This window comes from Oryzias latipes, chromosome 19, assembly GCF_002234675.1.
Source record: "Oryzias latipes chromosome 19, ASM223467v1".
NCBI classification, from domain to species: Eukaryota; Metazoa; Chordata; class Actinopteri; order Beloniformes; family Adrianichthyidae; genus Oryzias; species Oryzias latipes.
This window is the reverse complement of record NC_019877.2, coordinates 12,117,428-12,142,897: the sequence shown is the minus strand read 5'-3', so window position 1 is coordinate 12,142,897 and position 25,470 is coordinate 12,117,428. Positions and strand designations below refer to the sequence as shown.

The 25,470-nt window shown below is 40.2% G+C and overlaps 1 protein-coding gene across 4 annotated transcripts in view; it reads right to left on the bottom strand.

The window, feature by feature from the left end:
* Positions 1 to 3,998: 3,998 nt before the first annotated feature.
* Positions 3,999 to 25,470, bottom strand: part of dock1 (dedicator of cytokinesis 1) — a 176,926-nt gene continuing 155,454 nt past the window's right edge. For all 4 annotated transcript variants that reach the window (XM_023949686.1, XM_023949687.1, XM_023949688.1 and 1 more), the window contains 10 exons: positions 24,004 to 24,088; positions 21,884 to 21,970; positions 20,260 to 20,436; positions 16,436 to 16,519; positions 12,327 to 12,464; positions 10,550 to 10,692; positions 10,121 to 10,319; positions 8,061 to 8,235; positions 6,684 to 6,835; positions 3,999 to 4,751 (listed from right to left, as the gene is read on the bottom strand). In XM_023949686.1, coding sequence (XP_023805454.1) covers positions 4,656 to 4,751; positions 6,684 to 6,835; positions 8,061 to 8,235; positions 10,121 to 10,319; positions 10,550 to 10,692; positions 12,327 to 12,464; positions 16,436 to 16,519; positions 20,260 to 20,436; positions 21,884 to 21,970; positions 24,004 to 24,088 — 1,336 coding nt within the window. In that variant the 3' untranslated portion in view covers positions 3,999 to 4,655. The remainder of the gene's footprint in view (positions 4,752 to 6,683; positions 6,836 to 8,060; positions 8,236 to 10,120; positions 10,320 to 10,549; positions 10,693 to 12,326; positions 12,465 to 16,435; positions 16,520 to 20,259; positions 20,437 to 21,883; positions 21,971 to 24,003; positions 24,089 to 25,470) is intronic.

Genomic DNA, 25,470 nt, shown 5'->3' with positions numbered 1-25,470 from the left:
ACCTTTGCCACAACTTTTTCCACTTCAAGGGGCTAAAGTCCAGGCAATACCATAAAGTGGTAGAAAAGGTTTGATCTGCCCAAGTTTTTTTTTTGTTGAATGTAAAGGTTACTTGAACCAAAAAATGTACCCCCCCCCCCCCCCCACCACAAAGTAGTCCATTTAAAGCTGTTCATGCATAATACAGGCTTCAACGCTGATGCTTATAGATCAGGGTTGTCAGAATCAGAATCCAGGCCCCAATGGCTGGTTTCCAACATGTTTTCCAATCATTGAAGCTACTTGTTGGCTAAACACACCTGATCCAGGTAATTTCCAGCTAATGAGCAGCAAATAAGGCAGGATTTCTGGAGAACCAGGCCTCAAGGCCTGCAGTTTGACATTCCAACTTTCTTTGGATTACCTACTAGGGGTGGGCGTATCGATCTGAGTATCGATACCAAAGTATGTGCTGATAGTAGCGTGATTAGATAGATCATTTTGTCGCAGTTTTTCTTTAATACTCACAGTAACAAGCTTGAATTGATTAATATTATTATCTGTCTCCAGTGTTGCCAGTTTGGGCAAAAAACCACCCCAATTTGAGTAAATACCTGCCCAATTTGTGCAGGAAACTGCCAAACCTGGCAACGTTGTCCTTGTAAACAACACACACCTCCTCCTCTCTTTATGCTGCTCACACTTTTCGCATATTTGCACCGGAGGCAGGATTTTTTTGTTGTTGTGTTTTTTATATTTATTAGAGTCTTTCCTTTGTTAACTTGTTCACTTTATAACTCTGATATTTTATTACTGGCTTTCATTTTTTAATTATTTGTTTGTAACTTGCATTTTTGTTACATTTTTGCTTTTTTTAAATTTCGTACTAGTTAATGTTTTCTTCTTCATATTCTATTATCTCATTCTTAATATACTTTTTTAAAATATTTGATGCATGTTCAGTTAAGGTTATTGTAATTAGTTAATTAACATTTTTATTTACCGAAAGTCTCTGTCCTGCCTTTTAAAATTATACACTTAATTACCAAAGAAGATTTGTATTTCCAAAATGTTTCTATAATCAAACATTTCAAGAAAAAGTATCAGTATTGGTATGAATATTGGTGATACTAGCCCTGTTTGTATTGGATGGATACAATAATTCTGATCCCCATAGTCTAAATATGTACTACCCACAATCTCCAGTGTCTGCATAAAAGCAGTAAAGTATCACCTTAGAATGGAACGGAGGCAGATCATCATAACAAGAAAATGCTGCTCACATACAGAAATTAGAGTCAAAGTGTCCATGAATAGTTTTTTTCTGGGGGTCAGAAACTGGAAAAAAATAATGCTACAGGAAGAGGTCTGAAAGTGTAAATGAATAAGCTTAACATCCAAAATGTATTCAAAGCAAATAAATAAAAACGAAAGAACTAGCTGCAAAGTTACAGCAAAACACTAAAGTAGAGAGAATTTCTTATTTCTAATCTGCAGAACTCTGTTGTGTCAAAAAACAAGAGATACATTTTCGATTGTGCCAAAGTAAAGCAGCTCACGAGCTACAAGTGGTCCCCTCTGACACCCCCCCCCCACTCCCAAAAAGGAAAACAGGACAAAATAGAGGGTAAAAAAGATGTCACTCAGTGCTCCTAATTAGGACGAGAAGGCTTTATTTTAAAGCTTTGAAAGCTGAATCTTTTTTGAGATAAAAAAAAAAAAAGCTTCAAACAACAGATGCTGCAGTTGGAGCATTTCTCCTCAGGCAGACACCCACTCACAAAGTGTCAGCAGAACAGTCGAGCGGCAGAGTATGAGCCACCTGGGGCAAACACTTCAAAAAAGGTCCCGAATGCAGGTTTTTGTGGCGCAAAAAAACCAAAAAAAACCTCTGCACACTAAGTGTACAGGCGGGTGGCTCAGAAAATGACAGGAGAACAGAGCAATTTTGTAGCTGCTTTGAGCCGCCATCGCACAAATGAAGGCTGGAAATGGAAGCCAAAAACAGCTTCCCAGAATACCCTAAGACTGAAGGAAGGGGAAAGCACGAGATGCTTTGATTTTGTAGTAAAAAGGAGAACTCAATTTTGTGTTCATTTAAAAAAAAAAGCAGCTCTAAAATTGTGACTTGGGCAAAAATAAAGTCACTAGATGGAGAACAAAAGCTCAATTTAATGTATTTTATCGAAATGTTTAAACATTAATTTCCCCCCACGATGTGAAAAAAAGATTAAAATTACCAACTGAATAAAAATAACAAAAGAAAAACTTGTATAATGTGGTGAGGGAAGAAGGTTTTCGGGAGTTTTGGTGCTTTTCATCAGCAAAAAAAGAGCAGATCCAAACAAGCAAAAAAAAAATAAAAGCAGGTAGTGGCGTTGTACAGCCCACGGGCGCTGCCCACCCCCACCCCCCTTGCCCCCTTTGACCTGGCCTTACTGGCTAAGCGGCTGCAATTCTTCCCAGCCGTCCCGATTAGAGCTTCACATGACAAATTGATGTGAAAAAAACCCACCTTTCTGTTGGTTTTATGTCCATAGCAACAATTTTATTTTCTTCTTTCTTCTTATTTTATTCCTGAAGGTGATGAACAGGTCTATGTAAATTTAGTCGAATCTGCTAAAGTAATCTTTTGGACTTCCTTGGCAACAAAGGTTTTTTTTGTTAACCACACCCACATACCTAACAGTCATATCGTCTGTTATATTGTTTCATTCAGCTTAAACCAGGTTAATTATGTATTACATTTTCACATCATTATGGTAAAAATGTGCAAACAAGAAAGGAACGCCACTTTTGCAAGCTCGCAATATGAACGCTTTTTAAATGTACAACCTTTAATTCCAGCATTTTCTCCCCAGTAGCTTCCCGTTGATGCTCAAAGTTCAAAATCACAAGAAGGAGTTCATAGCTGGTTCTAAAGGGGATATTTTTGGAAGATTCTGTTGTGGACGCACAGCCGTAGGTCCTGGGGCCATCCCATAATAATTTTAAAACTTCCTTTGGACACCCCCATGTGTGTTTTGGTTTCGTCAGAGCAGGGGTTCTCAAAGTGCGGCCCGGGGTCCAATGGTGGCCCGTGGGAAGATTTTTTGTGGCCCTCAATAAAAGACAGCCAGAGCAGGTTCCTTGTTGTGTTGGCGAGGAGAAAAGGCGCTTTCAAGCTAGATGGACAAATGCTCACTTTGTCATACCACATGGGCTGGATAAAGTCATGTGCCTGATTTGTAAGCAGGTAAATGCAATGCTCAAAGAATTCAATATAAATCATCACTATGTTACGAATCATAAAAACGATGACAAATTTCCCGGCGAGGAGCGCAACAATGAGCAACAGAAGTCCCAACAGCTATAGTGAGACTATGCCGCACACCAGATGTTTACAAAAAATGTCTAAATTCAGTGAAGCTGTGACAGAGGCTAGCTACATTGTGGCTTTGGAAATGGCCCGGCATAGCAAGCCCTAAAGTGACGGGGAGTTTGTAAAAAGAATGTATGCTGGAAGTAGCTGACATTGTTTGTCCAGAGCAAAAAAAAGTCTGTCAAATGATACAAATACTAGACGAGTAGAAGATCCGACTGCAACTGGGAAAACATCTGGAAGGCCTGGTTAACTGTACAAAAGACACTCATCATTACAGTTATTAAAACAACTTTTTCTGTTTATCCATTTTTTCTTTTCACCAAAATTGGCCCCCAGTCAAATGTCCTGTTCCTAATTTGGCCCTCCGCTACAAAACCTTTGAGAACCCCTGCGTTAGAGGATTTAAAAAAAATGTTAAGCCCCACAAGACATTTTGGCCCCATTCATGTTCTTGATGGTTTCTCCCACTGTGATGTTATTTTTTTGGGTCATTTAGTAAGTCAAAAACCCATTTTCACGGGATACTAGGTACATGCAAATTTTGGTACGTTTTTAAGTATCTGGCCATCAATCACGCAGAACGCTTTCCACCAAGCATCTAGCGGAATAAAGACGTCAAGTTTGGCCCGAAAAGGTGCAAAGAAATAACAAAGACTTTTGAAAATACATACATTTGAGATTTTATTCAGTAGTGAAGTGGGAAGCCATTTATTATCACAACCCAGAGCTACAGAGATCCGGGACAGTGATGCGGGAACAGATGTTAGTCGTGCGCGCACGACAGAAACGCTTACCTATGAAAACTCCACGATAGGTCCCACGTGCCGGGAATCCCTGTCAGTCCAAACTCACGAGCCCTTCTTGTTTTTTATAAATGCCACTCAATCGAATGAGTTAATACAAAAAGAGTCACATCACTTACAAAAAAACCCTGAAATACAATAAAATCGTATATACAAGCAGCTGTACACAGTGGGAAGACGCATGAAAGACTCAAAGGGGGGACAGTACTGGAAAGCTATTGGTCCAAGTTTGAATGAACACAGACACCGCCTCATGTCAAGGTAAAAACGATGATGTGGCGTGTTCACAGTGCCGCTTGGTTTGTGTTTAAAAGAGCATCGACGTGGAATGTGCGGCAGGAAAAGAATAAAGGCGAGAAATTAGAGATGGCAGGAGGGGGCGGGCTGCTGCGAGGTATTCGTCTTGTCAAGCTGGGACAGGGAGCGAGGATCGAGTGGGTGAAAACAACTGCTTTTCTGTTGGTGCTTTTATGTCGTGTTGCTCGGGCTTCGTTTTCGGCGCCTTTTGTTTACTGTACAATTCCCGAGTCGACAGAGGCCTGCTTCCTGGTAGTCTTGGGGGGCGGTGGAGGGGGGGTCTTGCTGGGTAGAGGAGGTGGAATGTGCTGAAAAACAAAAACAAAAAAAAAACACCTTCAACTTCATCATCAAATAAAAAAAGACACACAGCAGCAACATTAATTGGATAAACAGAGCTTGTTTACATACACACTTTATAAAAGAATAGTTGTGTATTTTTTGGGGGGTAGAAACACAAAGACTCTGGAGGAGGGGGGTCTTAAAATATCTCAAAAAGTGGATTTTTCTGATGTGTTTGTATATCAGAAGCCTAGATGACAGCACAATTATTTAGCCCCCCCTCATTTCCTGCCCACCCCTGTCTTTAAATGGGAAAGTCATTTCCCATCTGACAGTTTGTTGTCTGATGCAACAGAATGCACATTCATTTCTGCTTATCTTACATATGAACTAAAACATGTCCGTGTTTAAAAGAGTCTGGATGTTACAACAGAATATTCCAGCTCCTGCTGTGTTTATCTGCTCCTAAACGCAGATTTTTAATTAAAATACGATACTTTTAAAGACCCATATTGATGAAAATTCTGCTTTTAACATGTTCTTATGGAATTTTTCTCATGATGGAGGACATATATAAAAGAAAATGGGTTAAAATTGCATTTCTGAGTATTTCTTTATTCAAATCTTTAAGAGTCAAAAGCAGACTAAAATAATGCCGTTGGGAAAAGCTACAATCATAGCTCCCTGCGTCGCTCAATCACTTGCGGTCAAATAGATCCGTGTACGTTTTCCTTTTCCTCGTCTGAACTGGCATCTGGCTGAAAACTCCAATATTGCTCGCCATTGTTTTTGCACCAATAATGTTAGATTGGGCGTGTGAGAGGCTGTAAGCTAGCGGGAGAACACATAAAACAGAGAGAACTCAGCAATGGGGAGGGGAAGTGGGGGCGGTGATGCTATGTGCCAACGGTTCCGCCAACGATTCAGAGGGGAGTTTCTAAAGAACTCCTGCTGCTCTGCAGAAACTAAGTCCAGGAAAACAACACAGGTTTCTTGATTATGGCTAAAAATGGCATAATCAAAATTAAAACATTTTATAAATAGCTCAAATATTCCTCTCTTTCGAGCTAAAGAGGAATGTTTAAAATCTGATAAGTAGTTTAAGTTTGCAAAAGAGCAGGTTAAATCATGCAGCTCTTCACGAAATTACAGAAAAACCGAATGATACACAACCACGACTTAGTCCACTGTTTAATTCTCCAGTTTGCTATGTGAAACTGGATCAAAGCCTGAATAAAAATTGGAAAACAAAAAAAGGATTGTATTCCTATTGTATCCAGATGGAAAAGACCTCAAACAGCAGAGATGATCAATGAGAAATAATAGAGTCAATTTATTTCCCCTTTTTTTAAAGACTTTCGATGAAGAACTGCTGCTGTCTGCTCTCCAAACATGTGCTCTTCCCACATTACTGTCAGTCTGCTGCCACACTGTGTGCCCCTGCTCTGTTTTACTACCCGTCCTTTGGCCGTGACAGTGGATAAATAAGAATAGTTAACCGAGCAGCAAGGCGAGAGGGTGGCTTGAGTGGAAGTCCGCAAGTGTCGGCAGACGAGCCGCTGATTAACAGCTGGAGAGCTTCTGATGGATGTGAGAGGTAAAGTAATCATCCAATCAATCACGTCTGAGCACCAAGCCGGCTTGAGGGAGAGTATAAATAACAGCAGGACGGACAGGCAGGTATGAGCTGCTAACTGACTGATGCCTACATCCTTTCTGTGACACACATCCCAAAATGACAAATCCAGAACAAGGTTGACGATGCACTTCCTGCACAGATGTGAACGCGTGCCTGGAAGCTGGCATCTGTGTGTGTATGTCTGTGGGGGGGGGGGGGGGGGGGGGGGGGTCCTGATGGAGGTCAAAGAAAATGTCAAGTGTGCGTCGCGGACGCTCGTTTCATCACAAGAGCCGCACATCATTAAGACGCTTCACTCAGGCCTAATTAAAACACCTACTCTTTGATGTGGTGGGGGCGGCGGGGGCAGCGAGGGGCTCGTCAAGTCTTGATTATCAAGCAGGTTGCCGTAATCAGCTGTGTTGCCTTTCACCGGCAGCGGGGGAGGGGTTTCACCTCTGTCGGGGCAGCCCATCCCGTTCGGCTGCAGACCTGGGGGAGAGGGCGCTCATCAGCTCACATTCATCATCACAACACACCGGCGCTCCACGGACAGCCCGACGTCCCAGCTGGACGCCGCGCTTCTGCTGAAGTCCACGTGACGGCGTTTGAACTGCCGACTTCACGGAAACAGCCGTCAGAGGTGGACCTAAAACACTGGAAGGCATGTTTTCAGCACAAACCGGATGGAGAATCATTACAGAGCAGTAATGCACGCTCGTCTCCTGCACTGAACACCTCATCAAAATCAAGTAAGGTCGTCTTTAAGAAGCTATGACTAAAGGATTTTAGTGTATGGGGGGGGTCTTTGAAAATAAAAGGCTCCAAGAATCTACGATACTTGACCTTTTTAGAGCTTAAAGCTTAATAAAGTCGACATGGTTTAGAACTACTGCATGCTCCAAAAGTCACATGGGGCGGGACCTGGCTGCAGACAACAAGATGGCGTCAGACATCATTGGCTGGATGTGCAAATTAACTTAAGGGGGAAGCAGAAGTTTTTGTTTTTTTCTGTTTGAATATTTGACGGACAACTCAGGAATTAAAAAAAAAAATAGGCAGTGTTTGTAATCCAGTCTTTCCACAAAGGTTAAAGAAATGTTTAAGTGAGTTATATTGTCTTCTTGTTGAAATTTGCCCGTGTTTTATTTTATAGGCTTGAAACGCAAGTTAACGGAAATCCACTCTTCGCGGAGGAATCTTTTGGATATTTCTGGTTATTGTTTTTTAACTTTTCCTGTTTTTCCTTTAAAGCATTTGTCTGAAATGCAATAATACATCACATTGGGCGTTTTTACTGAATTACAAGTCATATAATATTGAAAGAACAAATGTACAAGGTGTATAAATCATATCTAGTCATATAATATAAATATACCGTTTCAAAAGGAATAGCTGAATAGCAGCAGCAATTACTAAAGCTTAAACATGTGACTAAACTGTGACTATTACAGTCGCCAGTACAAAATGAATCTTTAGTGAGCAACATAAGCTTAAAATAAGGCAAAAACGGTCATTGCTTTGTTGCTTCAAAATTGACACGAACAGAAGTGTTCAGATGGCCGATGATGTCTGCAGCCCGGGCCTCTCGCTGAGAACGTAAAAGAAAGGAATTCAGAAACAGCAAACATCTCATAACCGCTGCTGCTCCTGAAAGTGAAGACACGGATGAATCTTGTCCTGCACACTCATCTAGAAGAGAAGGACGGCGTCTTACTGGAACCAGTGTGTACGCTGTGAGAGGGTTTCCTTGGCATGATGGGTGGGGGTCCTGAGGAGGAGGACGAGTTCATGGAAGAAGATGGAGGTCCGGGAGACACGGAGAGCCGGCGGTCTCCACCTATTTGGTTCAAAAGTTGACTTTTTGGTCTTTGAGGCCGCAGAGGGCTGATCTGCACAGAGAGTAGAACGTATACATAAAAGAAAATTTAAAAAATCAATTGTTCAAGTCAAGAAAACAGAAGTGAAGGTTTTTCGAGCAGCAAACAAGACCTACTCTACCCGCATCTTTGAGGATGCTGTGCATTTATCTGCAAACACAATAACTAGCTAGTTGTTTCCCGACAGGAGAAATCAATTTGAGTAAACGTTTTTACATGTAATGGTGGGTTTTCCCCTCACTTTATTACGGCTGGAATTTGAAAGCAAAAAGGTATGTCCTCGCCGCTGTTCAACAATGCAGACATTTCACAAAAGTATTTAGTAATTAAGCGTTTGATCAGGGGGGAGGCATTGAAAATGACTCGCATTCCTTCCATTGGGTGTCAAACAGGGACGTGCACAAGATTAGAGGGGCAGGGGCTCAAATTCTGAAAAGGGCAGCAAAAACAGTTTTTAAGTCAAAATTAAGTCAAATTTAAAATAAACTACTAATAGATAAATACTCAGCTACTGTAGGTAAAAGTAAAACAACTGTCATTTCTTTCATGTAAACATTGTAAACATGACTTTGTTCGGTTTATCAAAGACTTGGTGGACATCAAAGCAATAAACGCTGACGGCTATTTATATTGGCACAATGTGCTGCAGGCATAATCGACAGGAATCAAATTTAATACAGATGGTAATATTTTAAACACAGAGATCTTACAACTTTTACCCTCAAAATGCTGGAACCATAATAATATTTAATGTTATCATACTGTTGCTGGGAGGATTCTGCTGTTTAGTTTAGTTTTTCAGTTGTGCTTTCGGTCATTTTCTGTCCTGTCAGTCACTCCAGGTTCATGTTAATTATCCACAGCTGTTTCATTGAGTAGAAGTGTCTGCTTTTCAGTTCTATCTTGTCAGATTTATCTGCTTTTTGTTTTTCTTCCTCCTCCTTGTTTTTTCCCTGTTTAGGTTTATTTATTAAATCTTTAAGTTTCTGCCTCCAAGCCCAGTTTCCTGCATTTTAGCTCTCACACCTCCAGTTCCTGACAGCTGCACCCAATGTGACTCTTCTTCTAGATTGGGATTCACAGCTGAATTCTCTTTTGCATCTTATCCTCCAAACATGTTTTTTTTTTTGTGATTGGAAACATTTTAACACAGAAAGTTGTGAAACTGAATGATCCAGAGTCTAAAGAACGCAAATCTAATCAGAAAATATTACACTAAACAGATAAATGTCATTTTGAACTTGTTACCCAACTTCTTGTCCCTCCACGATCTGCTCTGGGTTGAATTGATGCGCCGCTCAGACGTCTGGCTAAAGTGAAGAATGACTCCTTGACTGATATAGAGCGTTTTTCTAAAATATGAACCATATTTAAGCTCGTTCAGTCAGTGGACGGCGACTCTTTAGAGCTCTCAGATTCAAGTAGCTTTACTGTCACATCGTCTCTTCAGTTTTCCGTGGGGCAGCAGCTTCTCTCACTGTCCCCGCCTGTCCCTAATTCTCTCTGGTGGCTCCAAGTCCGAGCGGAACCGCCAAGACAGAAGCGGCAGCTGAGAACTCCCAGGTTACAAGAAAAGGGGTTTGATAGAATACCGGGGGATTTTGTTGCCACATTTTTGTCTAGTGTTTCTAACAGAACTGTATTAATGTTTATACAAAAACAAAAAAAAAGTAAAAACAGAGGGCACTTTTTATTAGGAGGTAAACAGGACAGGTGCTCAAGCTCCCGTTAGGCCCTATGATCGCACGTATTTAGTGTGAAATGTCTCCAAAATGCAGAATAAGTGAATCCTATTAAGTCCTTGATTCTTTGAAACCTTATATGATAATTAAAAAGGGGACTTGTTCTGCAGGTTTCTAACAACATAAAGAGGAAAAACCCAGAAGAACCCCACTACCGTTTCTGAGAGGATGACGGCTTCCGCTGGTTGGTTGATTTCAGCTGCTTTCAGATCTTTGTCAAAGATCTCTTGGTGCTTGCTGTTCCTCTTCTCCTTCTTCTTCTCCTTCTTCTGCTCCTTCTCAGACTCGTCCCGGTCCAGTTTGTCCTGAGACTTGGCGTGAAGCTTCTTTGGTAGTAGAGGCTCCAGGGCGAAGCTAAAGCAATACAGCAGCAGTCAAGTTTAATGCAGTCACCTTTGAAGTTCCACTGTACAGTATGCCGACTCATGCAGGAGCATTTTTTGCAAAAACATTGCACATATTCTTCAAAGCAAAATGCTGCAATGCTTTTTTTTTCTTTTCTTCACATTCTGAGCCTCTGATTCGTGCAAAAAACATAATGAGAATCCAAAGAAGGGCATTTTAAGAGCATTGAAAAGTGTTACCCGTCTGAGCCAGGCCTGGAGGGAGAGTTGTCCGAGGAGATGGAGGTGACTGACGCTACAGACAGCGGCCTCTGGGAGGAGGGCATCGTGAAGGAGCGCACCATGGAGGCCGGGCGAGGCCCCCGCCGCTCATCTGCTGCCGGCTAACACCACAGGAAAAGGAAACGGTGTCACTGTACGAGCTGGAACTAATGACCTCGATCAGTAATCATCGCTGATTGTGCGTGGAAGCTGAATTTATATTGAAAGGAGTTAAACGATAGAGGTTTGGTTGTCAAAAAAAAACATAAAAAAGGCTAATTTGTGATGCTTTTTTTCACATCTCATTATTTTTAAGTTGAAGTTACTTATCTGTCTATTAGATTCTTTCACATTGGGCATTTAAAAAGCATCTCTGCAGCCAAAAGGCTGTTTTCCGTCTGTCGTCCCTGGACAGTTTGTCTCCCTAACAACTATGTGAAAGTAACAACGGAAATACAACATAAACCAAAATGATTGCATGGATTATATAGAGTTTTATCATACATCTTTGTGTTATTCTGATGAACAATAAATTGAATGATTACAGTAGAAAAAGGTAGTGCCTAGGGGAGTAGTCGGTAAAAAGGACTAAGAAGTATTTTCCTCCTGATATGATGACTAAAAAAGTTCCAAGCAGGAGCCGCTGAGCAGAATTTTCCACCTCTTTTTGCTGCGCCCGCATCGAGCGTGAGACAGACGAGGACAGAACCTTGTTTTAAACATTTACAGACAGTTGAGAGATCATTACGTAGCCATGTGTGATTTCTAAATCTGCATGACGAGGGCTCATCCAGTATTCATGGAGCTCATAAGGCGCATTGAAGAAATAGAAAATATGAATTCTTCTTTTTGCTTTTCTTTGCAACATCATCTATACTAAGCAGTGTGAAGAATAGGACAAAATAATTTATGTAAAGTACAATAAACTTTAAAACAAGTGAAAGTGAATGATTTAAAAAGGGCATAAAGTTTTTATTGAATGTTTGGTATCAAAGCAGACTTAAGCATTCTAAAATTCACTCTTGAAAAGCTATTTGCTATTTTTCACTTTTATTGTGAAATAGCAACTATTTAATTTAATTAGGAGCATTAAAAAGTTTAAATTGAGCAAACTTGCTAAAAAAAAAGATCTTGATGGAAGCAGACATGAGAGGTGGTGCCTCTTTGGCTACCTTAAGATCTGTTACCATACCGTTTAGAAAACTTCAAAAATGTATTTTATTTGCAAGTTTGAACAAATGTTGCATTAAATTCAGGCACAAAAGTTAAAAAGCTAAAAGTGTCACTGCTATTTTTTTTCTAACTTTGATCTGCCTCGAGGAAAATAAGTGGAAGCAAAAAATTGTTTCATAAATAAAGTAAACAATCAGTAAAAGTGTCTGAAATGACTAAAAGAAAATGCTGATTTTGATTTTGTACTTTATCTTTTCCAAACAAGAATTTTCTGTTAGTTTAAAAAAAAACTTTTATTCATATTATCATCCAAGTAAAATTTTTAATTGTTCCTACTTTTAAGAAGTTTACCGTAAAATAGAACTGGAAACGTGTTTTACAATTTATACTTTACTCATCTTTTAAGCTTTTCAAAAACTGAAAGAAGTAACAGCCTAAAAGCTGCAAGATGCCAAAATAAAAGCTTCAACAAATAAAGATCTTACCTCATAAAAACACTTGAAAGAAAATGAAGAATTGCACGAATGTTTGTATTAAAAAAATGAAAAGATGAAAAATCTCAAGGACAGAAAAAAGCTCCTACCAGAGTCTTCACTCCGTACTGTTTCTCCACCTTCTCGCGCAGTTGTTTGAAGCAGGCCTCCAGGCGGTCGTGGAAAGGCCTCAGAGCCTCGGTGACCTTCTCTCCGTGGATGCGAACACCTTCAGCGAGATGTGGAATCTAGTGAAACAAAAGACGAGCATGAAAAACCTTCACCTAATAGATTTAAGGGAGCATGGCCACATGCCGACTTTTTTCTTCTTCTTTTTTCTCCCCGAAGAACACATCAACGTCCTCCTGCTGATATTTAATTTAATGCAAGTGACCTTAAAGCCTCCGGCTCTGCATGATCAGCACAACCGGTAAATGTAGATCCGCTTAGGAGCAAACAAACAAGCAGGTGAAATGATGTTAAGGAGAATTCTCTTCTCCCCCTGTCTCCTTTCAGCACCAAGATCCCCACATGGCAAACACCGAACACGCAAAAGGAGAAAGTTCAGACTCGCTACCTCCACAGACAAGAGCAAGATGTTCTCCATCACTGACGCAGGTTGTGACGCAAGGAACCCTTTCAAGTTCGATGCTGTCTCACACATTTTAAGGAGCAGGTGAGCCACAAAAACATAACACCAGCACGGATGCTAAAAGGAGAAACTGAAAGTGCTGAAAGCTGGTAATTAGGGAACCCCGATGCCACAGTCAGTGTCAGCAAGCTCTGCTCACTAAATCTGGAGAGATGAGGAAGCGTCATTCCTTGGGGAGCTTGCAGCATATAAGGATTTCTATTTTATTTTAGCTGTGTTAAATCACAAGAGAGGTTATTTTGTGTGCTGCATGGCATCTTTTGCTGTGGTAGGGCTGTTAAGAATTGCACAATAAATCACTAGAAACAAGCAGAGATGCTGGAGTCAGATGCAGTAACAGACGAGCCTTAGCAACTAAGCAAACATTCACAGACTTGTCTTCTGCGTTGAAGTTACGTAGCTAAAGCTGAGAAATAAGCAGCTTATGCTTAGATACCTTTGAATGAATCCAATAAATAAATATATTCCCCTAAAACCCTGGAAAAAATAGATCAAAGCAGCGGCTCAAGGTACAAAGGAGCAATCTAACAGGTGGGCAAGTAAAGGCGAAGCAGAGCAGGAGTTAACCTGATATTCTCTGGAGCGAGCGCGCCTTTCTGCCTTTCATGTGAGGTCAAACTGCCCCTGCACAGTAGACTGTGGCAGGAAGTGACTCCACTCTGCAGGCGAATACCACCAGTTCGCCTCTGTGATGCAATCTTTTGTAATCACCTGAAATAGAAGATGCTTTATTTACACATTAGCTGGGGTTTCAAACAAGGATCTGGAGTACAACAGCTTTGACGCACTGGGATGCACTGATGGCATCTGGATGATGAACACAGCGAGCAACAAAACAACTGAGCAAGTGTCCTGCTCTCGGAATGACAACGAGTGATACTGCGGTGTTCCCAACAAAGCTAAATCATAGAAAGATTAAGGAAAAGACAGACACGGCATGGATCTCTCCCTGCTTTTGAGCAGCTCCATCATCATCCCTGCTGGGACCTCTTGGATGGGAGAATTAACGGAGGTTTACAAAAAAAAGGGTGAAGGATAGGAACAAGAAGCAGGGGTACAAAGCAAGAGGAGGAGGAGGAGGGAGAGGAGCTGGAAAGACAAGAAAAAGAAAGTAAGAGTGAAAGCTAAGGCAAGATCCACGTCTCCCAGGATACCCACATCTTTTTATAGACCTAAAGATGATTGAGAGCGACTGAGTGGCGGCATGGCAACAGAATTCTGCTTGGTGGCAGCACACTGATAAAGCTTATTGTATCACACACTCTGGTTATATGCTAAATCACACACGCTTCCTTAATTACATGAAGACAACTTTTTTTAAGAAGCCTTTTCTTCAGTGCATTGGTCTAAGAGACATCCGTTTAATGATTAGGGAAGTGAGGAAAAAAAAGAGATCTCTGTTGAGGCAGAAATCAATGTTACATAATTAAACACTGGAGACCTGGTGCTGCGTTTAAAAAGCCCAGACATTACAAACACGCTGACAAAATAGTCAACCTCATGTATTTGATTTAGTTTTGGAAGGAAAAACTGAAATCTGATAAGTAACAGATACTTGGCTTGTTTACTTGAGCAAAAATCTATATCAAATGTAAATACTTGTGAAAAGTTGTGTCGCTTTAAAGACCCACTTCAAATAAAATGGTGTTTTTGTGGCATTTTTCTGAAGATGGAGGACATATATTAAGAAAAAATTACGCTTAAAATCGCATTTCTGATGATTTCTTTATTCCAATCGGGAAACAGGAGCTAATGAAAAAATGTAATTTAATAAAAAAGTATTGCATTTGTGACATAGAAAATACAGTGGGCGAGCCACAAGCTCCCTGCTGCGCTTTGCTCTGCAGCGCAACGAGGGGTGGAAGGGGGCGGGGTTGCTCAGCGCCATCGGTCCCGCCCACAATTCAGAGGCAAATTTGGAACAAGCTTCTGGCGCTCTGCAGAGACTATGTCCCAGAAAACTACGCAGGTTTTTTGATTTTGGCTGAAAACAGAATAATCATAACCAGGAAAACTTTTAAAATAGATCAAAAGATGATCAGAGTGGATCCGGAAAGAATGAAAGATTTTACTATTATGTAGTACATAAACTTTGAACATAACAGCATTTCTGAGCACGACTTAGGACATTTTTAATTTTGCATACATAAAAAAAGGAAAAAAATAGAAAAGATTTATTATAAACAGTGCTAAACATTCATCAAGTGAATAATGAGGCAGGAAACTGATTTTTTTGAACTGTGAAAATGGGAATTAAGCAAATCTAGAAAACAGAGAAAAACACATTTCAGTGCAAATATAATGTTTGATAAAACTTGATTGTCAGATGAAAGGATTAAGCTTTGTGAATCTCAGCCTAGTCATTGGGCTTTAAATGTGTAATGGATACAAGACTTTAGTGGTAAAAATAAAGGAAATTAGAGGTAAAGACAAAAGGCTTCACAAATACAACTTTTTAAAGTTCGACCAGATGACGATGACGGCAACATTATTGTGTCGACATCAAGAGCAAGTGAACAGAAAACTCTGGTATGTGTGTTGAAATCTTGGATGAACCGTAAGGCAGAAAACATTGATTCCTAGATTTTAGAGTGACCCATAGTTCAGAGCTAAACAGGAAAGAGAAGAAACATATAAAGAAGGACAACACAGGGAGAGCTTTCACATAATGTAATGTCTGGCTGGATGCAATATCTAATCCAGCCCCTGACCTTTCAATGAAGATTTGAACGGTTGTTGGCTGCACACTGATGCAGTGGTTAGCCCTTTCACCTCACGGCAAAAAAACCCAGGTTCGAATCCCAGCTGGGACCTTTCTGTGTGGAGTTTACATGTTCTGCCTGTGCATGAGGGGGTTTTCTCTGGGCACTCCGGAGCCACGCCATTAGCCCCGCCAACAACTCCAAGGCAAATTTCTAATGAACTACTGCCGCTATGTAGAAACTATGTCAGAGAAAACGACGGAGGTGTTTTGAGTTTGACTAAAAACTGCATTACCATAATTAAAGACCACAGGGAACGATTTTACAGTAGATCAAGAGATGATCCGAGTGGATAATTAAAGGTCTAAGCCTTCCAGAACCTCTTTTTTAAGCATTCTATTAAGGTTTGAGTCACAAAAGCTTATCTATAAAAAAAAACTATAATTTTCTTTGTATGGTAAGGAATCTCAGGTACAAAAACGCACAGCAGGAATAACATTCTACCATTCTTGGACACTAACTCTCCAAAGTGGAGAGGTTGAGGTGTGGAACATGGAAAAAGATCTACAGCTTTAGCACTCACTGTAAGGCAAAGCCAAATTTTGGTTATAAAGCCTTTATTCAGGTAAAAGGCCAAGACTGCAAGGCTCCACACCTGCCTGTTAATCTTAAATTATTTTTGCCTCCAAGTTTATCTGCTACACTCAAGTACATTGAATGAAATAAATTGTTTCATTTTCACAGTAAACAGCATGTTTCAAGCTGGCCAAGGCAGTTTGTCCTGACCTGTGACGTGTTCGATGAAACTGACTATAAGACTAATACAAAAAACAAAGAAAAATCCCACTAAAAGCATCTGTCTCACCTGCCAAGCAATGAGGTCTTTCAGTTTCTCTATCTTCTCAAGGTCCTCTGGATGTTCCTGCACGTACTTGTCATTGAAGAAGGCCTGAAAAGGACAAGACAGAGGCACTGGCATAAGCCTTTTCATATACAGATGAAAAATGGAAGAGATCTAATATACTCAGGAAGAGCTTGTTAAAAATCTCATTATAATGTAATACAGATCTGTGGCAGGGACCAGACGGGAAATGGGGGGGGGGGGGGGGGGGGGCTTTGGGATTTCCTGTTAACATGACCAAAAAATGAATCTAGACACCAGTGACCTCCATCACATGTCCCCCCCCCCCACTACGAGGAGTGACCAGAAGTCTGTCTTTGGTCTCACAAGTTATCTATCACCACATGAGTATAAATATGTTCCAAGAAAAGAATAAGCAATTGGTTTAAAGGAAGATTCACAAAAGTATTGGAATGAATCATTTCAAAAGATGTGAAAGAAGATTTTTCCAATTTGTGGTATCAAAGCCTTGAAGGATTTTAAACAACAAAGATCTCAGGTTTTAAACAAAAAAGAACTTTCAAGTGAAGAAAGAAAACATTATAACCATAAAATATGACAATGGTCAAAACTTATATTTTAAAACCGAAACACAATGTAGACTATTTTACATTAGAAAATAAAACAATCTTTGCAAGATTTTTTGTCTATTTTCCAGTTGAAATACACTTGATATCAAGTGTGAATAATTAATGTTTACTGAATCAAGCTCTACATGACTTAGTTAATGATCACTATAGCTAATTAATCAAACTGTGTCATTGCTTTATTACTGTGTTTTTTATCTATACATTCCATAATTTCTGTTTGATAAATCTGTTTGAATTTATATTGTATTGACTACAATTAATGCTTAAAATAAATCAAATTAAATCAAACCAAATCAATATAAGATAAAACTAACTTACTAGTAACTTTTTTATAAGATGTAAAGAAAGTAAATCTTAAGGTGAGTCATTTGACCTTGAAAATATCTAATTTAAAGTAGTAAATCTAATGAAACAAGTTATTTTTTCCATTTTAAATACCGTAAAGTCCGGACTACAAAGCGCACCCAATTACTAGCCGCACCCACCCATTTTCACGTGTTTTACTACTTTTATACATACACAAGCCGCGTCAGAGTACAAGCCGTATGTATTAGGCAATATTGTCATCCTGACAAATCACGTCCTAACTCCCAGAGTAAGTGTGCTTCATTAGCACACAGTGGATGGAGTCAGCTTTGCCTCAGGATCATGTATTTGAGTATATCTACAGCTGCCAAACAGCATGGAACTCTATTCTGTTCACAAGTTCCTCAGTTATGTTTTTTTTATTTTTTTTTTATTATTGACAATCTAGGTATCATACATAAAATTACAAACAGTAACCATATAATCAACATTACATCCCTCAGTTATGATGAGGAAATTTACATCCGCGATCCCCCATTTCCCATGAGTCTTAGGGGCTAAAGGCGGGGCCAATGCCCGGCTCGCCATTCTGTTGCACGTGTTTAAGAATGAGCAAGTATCAGCAGTGCATGGAGGGGTGAACGGGAACAGCTCTCCTTCCGCTTGTGTCGCGGCAGCGTTATGGGAGTAACAGGGCTGGTTAAAAAACACACCAGTAAAATAAAGCAGCGGCGACTGAAAAGTGGGTCAGAAGTTTCCTTCCACAACAAACACTGTTGGTCCCGCGCGCTCCTTGTCTCCCGTGCGCTCCCGCGCGCTCCTTGTCTCCCGTTCCTATCTTCTCCGACAGCTCTGGCCAGGGCGGCTTCAAGGAGGAGCGCTTCGTCCCCATTGCGCCGGTGAACGGAGCAAATTGTGTCTGTGCAGAGCAATCGGACTTAATCCTGTACGTTTTGTGTATGAGGGGCGGATGCGTTGTTACGTGTGGGAGCCTTCAGACTGCCATCGGCCCCGCAGCTCACACGACACGCAGTCTCCAGCTCACACGGAGGCTGTGAGCGTTTCAATGCAAAACTCCGCTCAGTCCTTAGAAACCGTTAAAACGATCACGTCAATTTGTGTTTCCAGTCGGGTCCCGACAAAATAAAGGCTGATGTTATTCCCACATATTTACGTGCAGCCAGCCGAGTCACTATGACTCAGAGGTAAATTCACTCCATGCGCTGTTCTCTCCGTCACGCAGCTGACCAGCTTTTCCAAACCCGTTGGTGATGGTGGATTTTTTCACGCTGCTTCTAACGATTGCTTTTAACTTGAAAGCTTCATCATATTGTAGCGGCGATCACGTGCACGTTGGGTCTAATGGCACCAAAGGATTCTGGGATGCGGCTGGGCATGCGTGTTTTGTTTTGTTGAACCATGACTGAAGTGTCTAAGACCTGAAATGAGGTCCATGCTGTTTGGCTGCTAAGAGGTGTGTTGAAAAACAAATGACTTGTGCTTGGTGTTAGATAGAGAATACAAACCATTCACTGTGTCCGAAAATACGTACATGGCGGCCGCTAATTAAAACCATAAATTAGCCGCGTCACTGAATAAGCCGCACGGCTGTAAGCCAGGAAAAAAGTAGCGGCTTATAGTCCGGAAATTACGGTAATATTTCTAAGCAGATGTTTTATTTGTGAATGGTGGAGGGAAGTCATTTGTGAAAAAGACTTGTTTGATTTAGGGAGACTGGAAAGTTTGATCTTAATAGTAGTTTGAAAGTAAATATTTGCTTATAAATCATCTTAACCCTTGTGCTATCCTAGGCATTTTAACATTGGGAGTTGGGTCATCTAGACCCACTAGACAGTGCTCTGAACTGTTTCTCTTCGATGATTTGTGATCTTCACTGGGTGTCCATGAGTTACATGAAATCTTTCCACCTTTATCCACCTTTGTCATGGTAGGGAGAACACGTCAATGTAAGGGTGGGGTCATCTAAGATAGCACAAGGGTTACATGTTTAATTCCAGTTTTACTTTAAGATTCTGGTCTAGAAATAAGGATAACTGACCTATTGCAGTCCCTAAATTAGAATATAATTGAGAAAGAAGTATAGATGTACTTTAAAGACATTAAACTCTTTTGAGCAATTCCATCTTTTTTTGAAATATGATATTTCAAATTACCAGGATAATTCACAAAAATGTGAGTGTTTATAGCTAATCACAAGATTTTATTTTGCCTTTAATGGGCAGGATACCACAGTTTATTTGAAATAATCTTAGACAAATACTAGATCGATTGGCAGATTTCTTTTAACTTGTACCAAATGAAATAATAAATACAAAGTATTGCTCTTAAATAAACAGTTACAAATGAAACATGACTGAAAACATTTACACAAAAAAAAAAATCAGATTGTATAAGGGTTTTATAAAAATGGGCCAACTTGCACTAAGAAAGGATTCTCATTTTGTTCTAAAATCAGTCATTTCCACTCATTACACTATGTCACTGTGATCAAAATGAACTACAATTAGGTACATAAAAACTCAAACTTGTGCTTAGAACTAGCAAAGAAATACTACTAAATTATTGGGCTGTGTAACATTCATAGGAAGTAGTTCCTTTATAGCTTATTTTTCTCTTTTTGAATGTTTGGAACTCCTCGGTTCTAGATTTTGAGTGATTTTTTTCTTAAGATTAGTGTCCTTTAGTATTTTCAAGCTACCTCCTTTTGCAGTGTACATGGCAGAATGTGTAAAAAAAATTAAAAAAAGCTGCTGAAGCTTAGTTAAACATTAGAAAGGAGACAAGAACTGATTTAAGTGACTTTCAGTGATTTACAGCCAAAGGTAGCACCAGGGAAGTACGATTATTGATGAATAGTAAAGAAATGACTACCTTCTCATAGTTGGCAAAACCTCCCATGACAGCTGGATCCACAATCCCATTCAACAACATGGAGAGAGGGTTGATGGGGAGGTTGGGGTCGCTGAGATGCCTTTGCACCATGCTGCTGATCTTCTCATTGGTCAGCTGCATTGTTTCCATGGCGTTCTCCAGTGGACTGATCTCCTCCTGTGCAGCAGAGGGGGTTCATGGTGACAGATAGTATTAAAAAGTACAAATCAATTATTATAGCAAATACTATTAATATGGACAGTATACAGGCTGTCTCTGTACTTCAAAGGAATTGGGTTTAGGGAACATTTAATCCTACAACAGCCAAAAAAGACCAGCATTTCTGATTAAAATATACTTTTGCTGCATTTCAGAGCTTTGCAAAAGCAACGCTTGACCTGAGAAGTGGCAATCTCACAACAGGGATGGAGAGGGAAAAGAACTACCGAGGTTTACAAGGGATGCGAGCAGCTTGTTGAGTAAATGTCACATTTAGAGCTGAGTAGAGAAAGGTAAAGATGTCATGGCGGGGAGACAAATCTCCAGTGTGTGCCAGTATGTCTCGGGCCAGCTTGATAAAAAGAATTGTCAGATGGAAGGATTAAGCTTTGTGAATCTCAGCCTAGTCATTAGGCTTTAAATAGCGAGTCTGACCTTGGAGACCTGGCCTCTCCCCGCCTCATCTGGAGGGCAAGCTGCTGCTTACAGCGTGTTCCAACCCAGCCTGGAGGAAGAAACTGCTCTGAATCCTTATGACAGACTTCGACTCCACCACGCAGACTTAAGAGGCGGGGGAGAACGCTGGAACGCCTTCATTTTGATTAGGGCAAGGACACAACCAGCATATTTTTCTACTGAATTAAGTGCACAAGCTGCCTGATGTGTGAGAGCCATCTGGTGCTATTTGCTGAATATTAAGGAAGAATAAAATGCCCTAAACAAAAAAAATCAATGCGAGAGGCTCTTTTGGCCCTTACACACATGAATGGGACTGGTCGAAGCAGAATCATCTGACTAAGTAGAACATTTGTGTTGATGTACGGGAATACAGATTTCAAAGGGGCAATCTCCTGTCTAACTTATCTATCTGTTTTTCTTCACGATCCTTCACCACACAGGAAACACGTCAGATCACAACACAGGCATGAAAGCAGCCCTTTAAATAAGCAACCGCCAAGGAAAAATGTAACTTCGACCTTAACAGTCCAGGGACGAGTGGTAAAATGAGTCATTTCAGTCATGGAAATCAGATCCAAGGATTTTTCCAGAGTAGCATAATTAGGTGTCATAACTCATGTGTTACACTAAAAATTTCAAAGAAACCTTCCAATTGAATTGAGAATAAAAACAATTCTATTAGAAAAATAAACATATTCAAGAAACAATAAAGGCTGACTTCCTGTCTGAACAGGCCTCTCAAGTTGTATTTGTGCAGAGAGGCTTTTTTCACTGGAAACAAGAGTGTTTGGTAAATCAATGGGAGCCATCTGGCTAACAGAGAACGTGTCTTGTTGTTGGTCCAGCTTAGCTTAAGTGGACTAATCATATTGATTGGTTAGATGCAAATGTGCAGAGCCTCATCTGATTAGAGGGTCTGCTCGGCACGCGGGCCTTTCGTACTCACCGTGGAGACTGACTTGACTTCAAACCAGCGCAGGATGCCAGGAAGTTTGTACGCCGTTGTGTAAGTGGTCCTTTCGATCCACATGTTCTGCACGCAAAGTGACAAACATCAAAATCGAGGAAAAAGAGAGCACATTTCAAAGTGCAGATCTGGAAATAGAAGTGCCACTGCCTAAATGGGATGTAAAGACAGCTGAGCTGCTTATGGATGGGAAATTGCTGAATCTGTTTGGCTGAGCAATAGGACACGCTCATACGGAAGCCTGCAAAAATAGATCTGCCACTAAAGCATGAAGATGCTCGTAAAGAAAAGCTGCTGTAATGATCTTTCTAGGAAGGGATTTTCAATATCTCTCCTTTTAATTTGTGTCAGAGGACAAAGGATAAAAAAAATGAACAATCCAATATGAACAATAAAAGTAAACAGTGTCTTGCAATCCATAAAGCGTACTTAGCACTCACTCATTCACTTACCCTGGAGATTTGATGAATTAAAAACGATTTGTAAATGCAGGCAGGTCTACCAGATCAGACAGACGTTTGTGTCTTGCAACAGATATTCCTAATCTTACTGGGAGGAGAGACTGAGTCCAATCAGTGCGACAACAGGGCTCAGTCTCAGGTGACTTGAATACATCAAACTGTTCTGCTGAACTGATGCCGACGCGAACACACAGAAGAACGCGTGACTGGCTTTAATTTGTCGCTCTTCCACTGTTACCTGGATAACAAGTGTCAATACGTAAGGATGAAAAAAAAATGCTTCATAATTCCTGTTCTGTCGCACAAAATGAGAAGACTGGTTAATGAGATGCACAAACCTGATTTTGACACAGACGAACAATTAATGAGGATTATTCTGTTTATAATTCAAATTAGAGAATTAGTTTATCTTGCAGAGGTGTCGTCTACAGACCCACTCCGATGAAAATTGTGTTCTTGTGTAATTTTTCTGATTATGGAGGATATATAATGAAAATTAAGCTTAAAATTTCACTTTTGAGTATTTCTTTATTCAACTTGTAGCGAATCAGGAGTAAATAAAAGAAATGTAATTGAAAAAGTACTGTATTTGTCAAGTACAACATATGATGCTCTGCTCCATTCACCCGTAGACGACTAGATCCATGTACGTCTTTGTTGTCCTTGTCAGACCCGGCATATGGTCTCAAACCTGTCCAGCCAGATAGCTCCAATATTGCTCGGCATTTTTTGTTTAACTGGTAATGTTAGGTTGGGGGTATGAGGGGCTGTGAGCTAGCGGGAAAGCATGTGAACAGAGAGCTCTCAGTAACAGGGAAAGGGAGGGGGAGCCGGCTTTCTCCACACCAAGGGTCTCACCCAAAATTCTGAGGTGAATTTCTATTGAACTACTGCTGCTCTGAAGAAACTATGTCCTAGAAAACCACACAGGTTTTTTGATTTTGGCTAGAAGGAGCATGATTATGATTAAAAGACGACTTGATTTTTTTTAAATATAGCTCAAACAATGATTGGACTGGGTCTTTAACTGTAACTTTTATTTAATGTTTAAATTAAATATATATATTAAATCATGTTTTATTAAGGAGATGTAGGCAACGCTACATGTGGGTAGCATCAGTTAGTTTATCAACACTGCGCCCTCTCTATAATGTAAAATAAGATAAATTGAATAAATATTACTAAAAAACAAGGCTGAAAGGGCTGCACAAAAGTGCGTATGCATTTATCATTTAGCTGCAGACTGATATAAATTATGAATTAACTAAATTATTTATGAAGAATAAATAATGGACTAAGCTATAGATCAGTCAATAGATTCATTATCAAATTATGTCTAATCCCTAAATAAATGTCTTAAATGTGGTTTTGCAGGAATAGTGCGGAAATGACAGAGAAAACTAAACATTACAGATTGTAAAGGCTGCCTTTGCTCAGCAGCCAATGCTGACAGCTGATGTCACTACTCGCCAGTACTTGTTTTTAATCATATTGACTTCTTTATTTAAGCTTCAAACCTGTGCAGTTAAGACATTTCAATTAAAAGATTGAAAACTAACCCAAACATGTCAAACAAACCTAAAATAAAAAAAGTCTGGCAGTAGTAAAGATTGTAAATAGAAAAAAGAAAGAAGTTACAGCAAATTCGTTGTCAGGGTTGTTCTCTCCTTTCCTCACTGGCCTGGAATACTGGAATTTATGAACTTCATTTACAGTGTAGAAGCTGAAAAGGAAGCAAAAATCCATGAGTGAGTAAAATAAAACTGTTACTGGTAACCTGCAGTGTGATTGATTAAAACTGATTGCTTTGCCTCAGGTCAAACACAGGTCAAGCTCTGCATTCGACCTCCAGATTTAGTGTGTTGGCTTCCAATCTCCGGAATGGCCTCATCTCCATAGGAAATCAATTAATTTAGGAGTCTCACACATTGCTGGACACTTCTTAAAGTTATCCCGGCATGCAAATAAGCTGTGACACAACAGAAGGACGTGACGAGCAGGAGTGAACTCTGCCAGATCAGGTTAATAGACTTTTCACAGAATGGAATGACACAGGCAGCGGGGACAGCTGTCTGCATGCACTCATTCACAAAAAAGCTCAGATTCTTTCTTTGTGGAAATTAGCTGAAATCCACACATTCTTGATCTCTAAAATCTCTCAATATGTTTGAAACAACATCATTTGGGTTATTTAGCTAAACTTCAAAAGAAAGTAGGAGCAGAATGAGCATCATTATAAAGCCACAGAGCCTTAAAGGGAAAGCAGCAAAGGTTGCAGACGGGAACCTCTGCCACTAACGGCTAATGTTTTCCTAATTAACAGACCACGCCAGACTTTAGCTGACATTTGAACCAGACTAAAGTGATGGACTGTTACCATAGGGAAGAATGGCTGCATCTTGTAGAGAGCGCAGTTGTGTCTTTTGCTACGTTCACACCGGCCTCAGCAATGGGCATTCAAACCTCCAATGAAAGTCTATGTAAACACTCAGAAATGAGCTTCCCCTTTTACTTCCGTGGATTAAATGGCGTCCTCTTTCATTCACAGAAGTACCAACTTTTTGAACATTAATCATGAAGAAGAAATTAATAACTGCAGTTTGTGTCCGTCCAGAATTCTATGACACCAAGTCTTTTATATCGGAATATAGCTGTGAAAGTAAACGCCTGGAGCAAGATTCACAAGATTTGCACCACTGTGAGATTTTGCCCCAGACCTCTTCCAATTGTAGATGCGTGCGCTAGTTTTATGTAGTGACAGTCCAGTGTGAATGCCATAAAAGCACGTTCAAGAACCAGCATGTTTTTGAAAGTGCCACACATGTGAACGTAGCTTTTTTCGGTTCTCTTGGGGCTTGATGGGCCACGTTAAGAGAGATCGTGAAAATAAAACGTACCATTGTTTTACTTGTGGTAAGTGTATCGTAAAGTATTCGTAAGGTTTATGTAAGTCGCACACACTTATGACGTCCGGGTGATGCCGTTGTACGGTGTCCAGGTTTTGCGCAGGGTTTGTGGGGGTTAAAAGAAGAAAAATCTGTATAAAGTGCTTGCGCCTCACCTACCAAACCCACCCTTGCGTTTTGCATAAGAGTTCACTAAGAC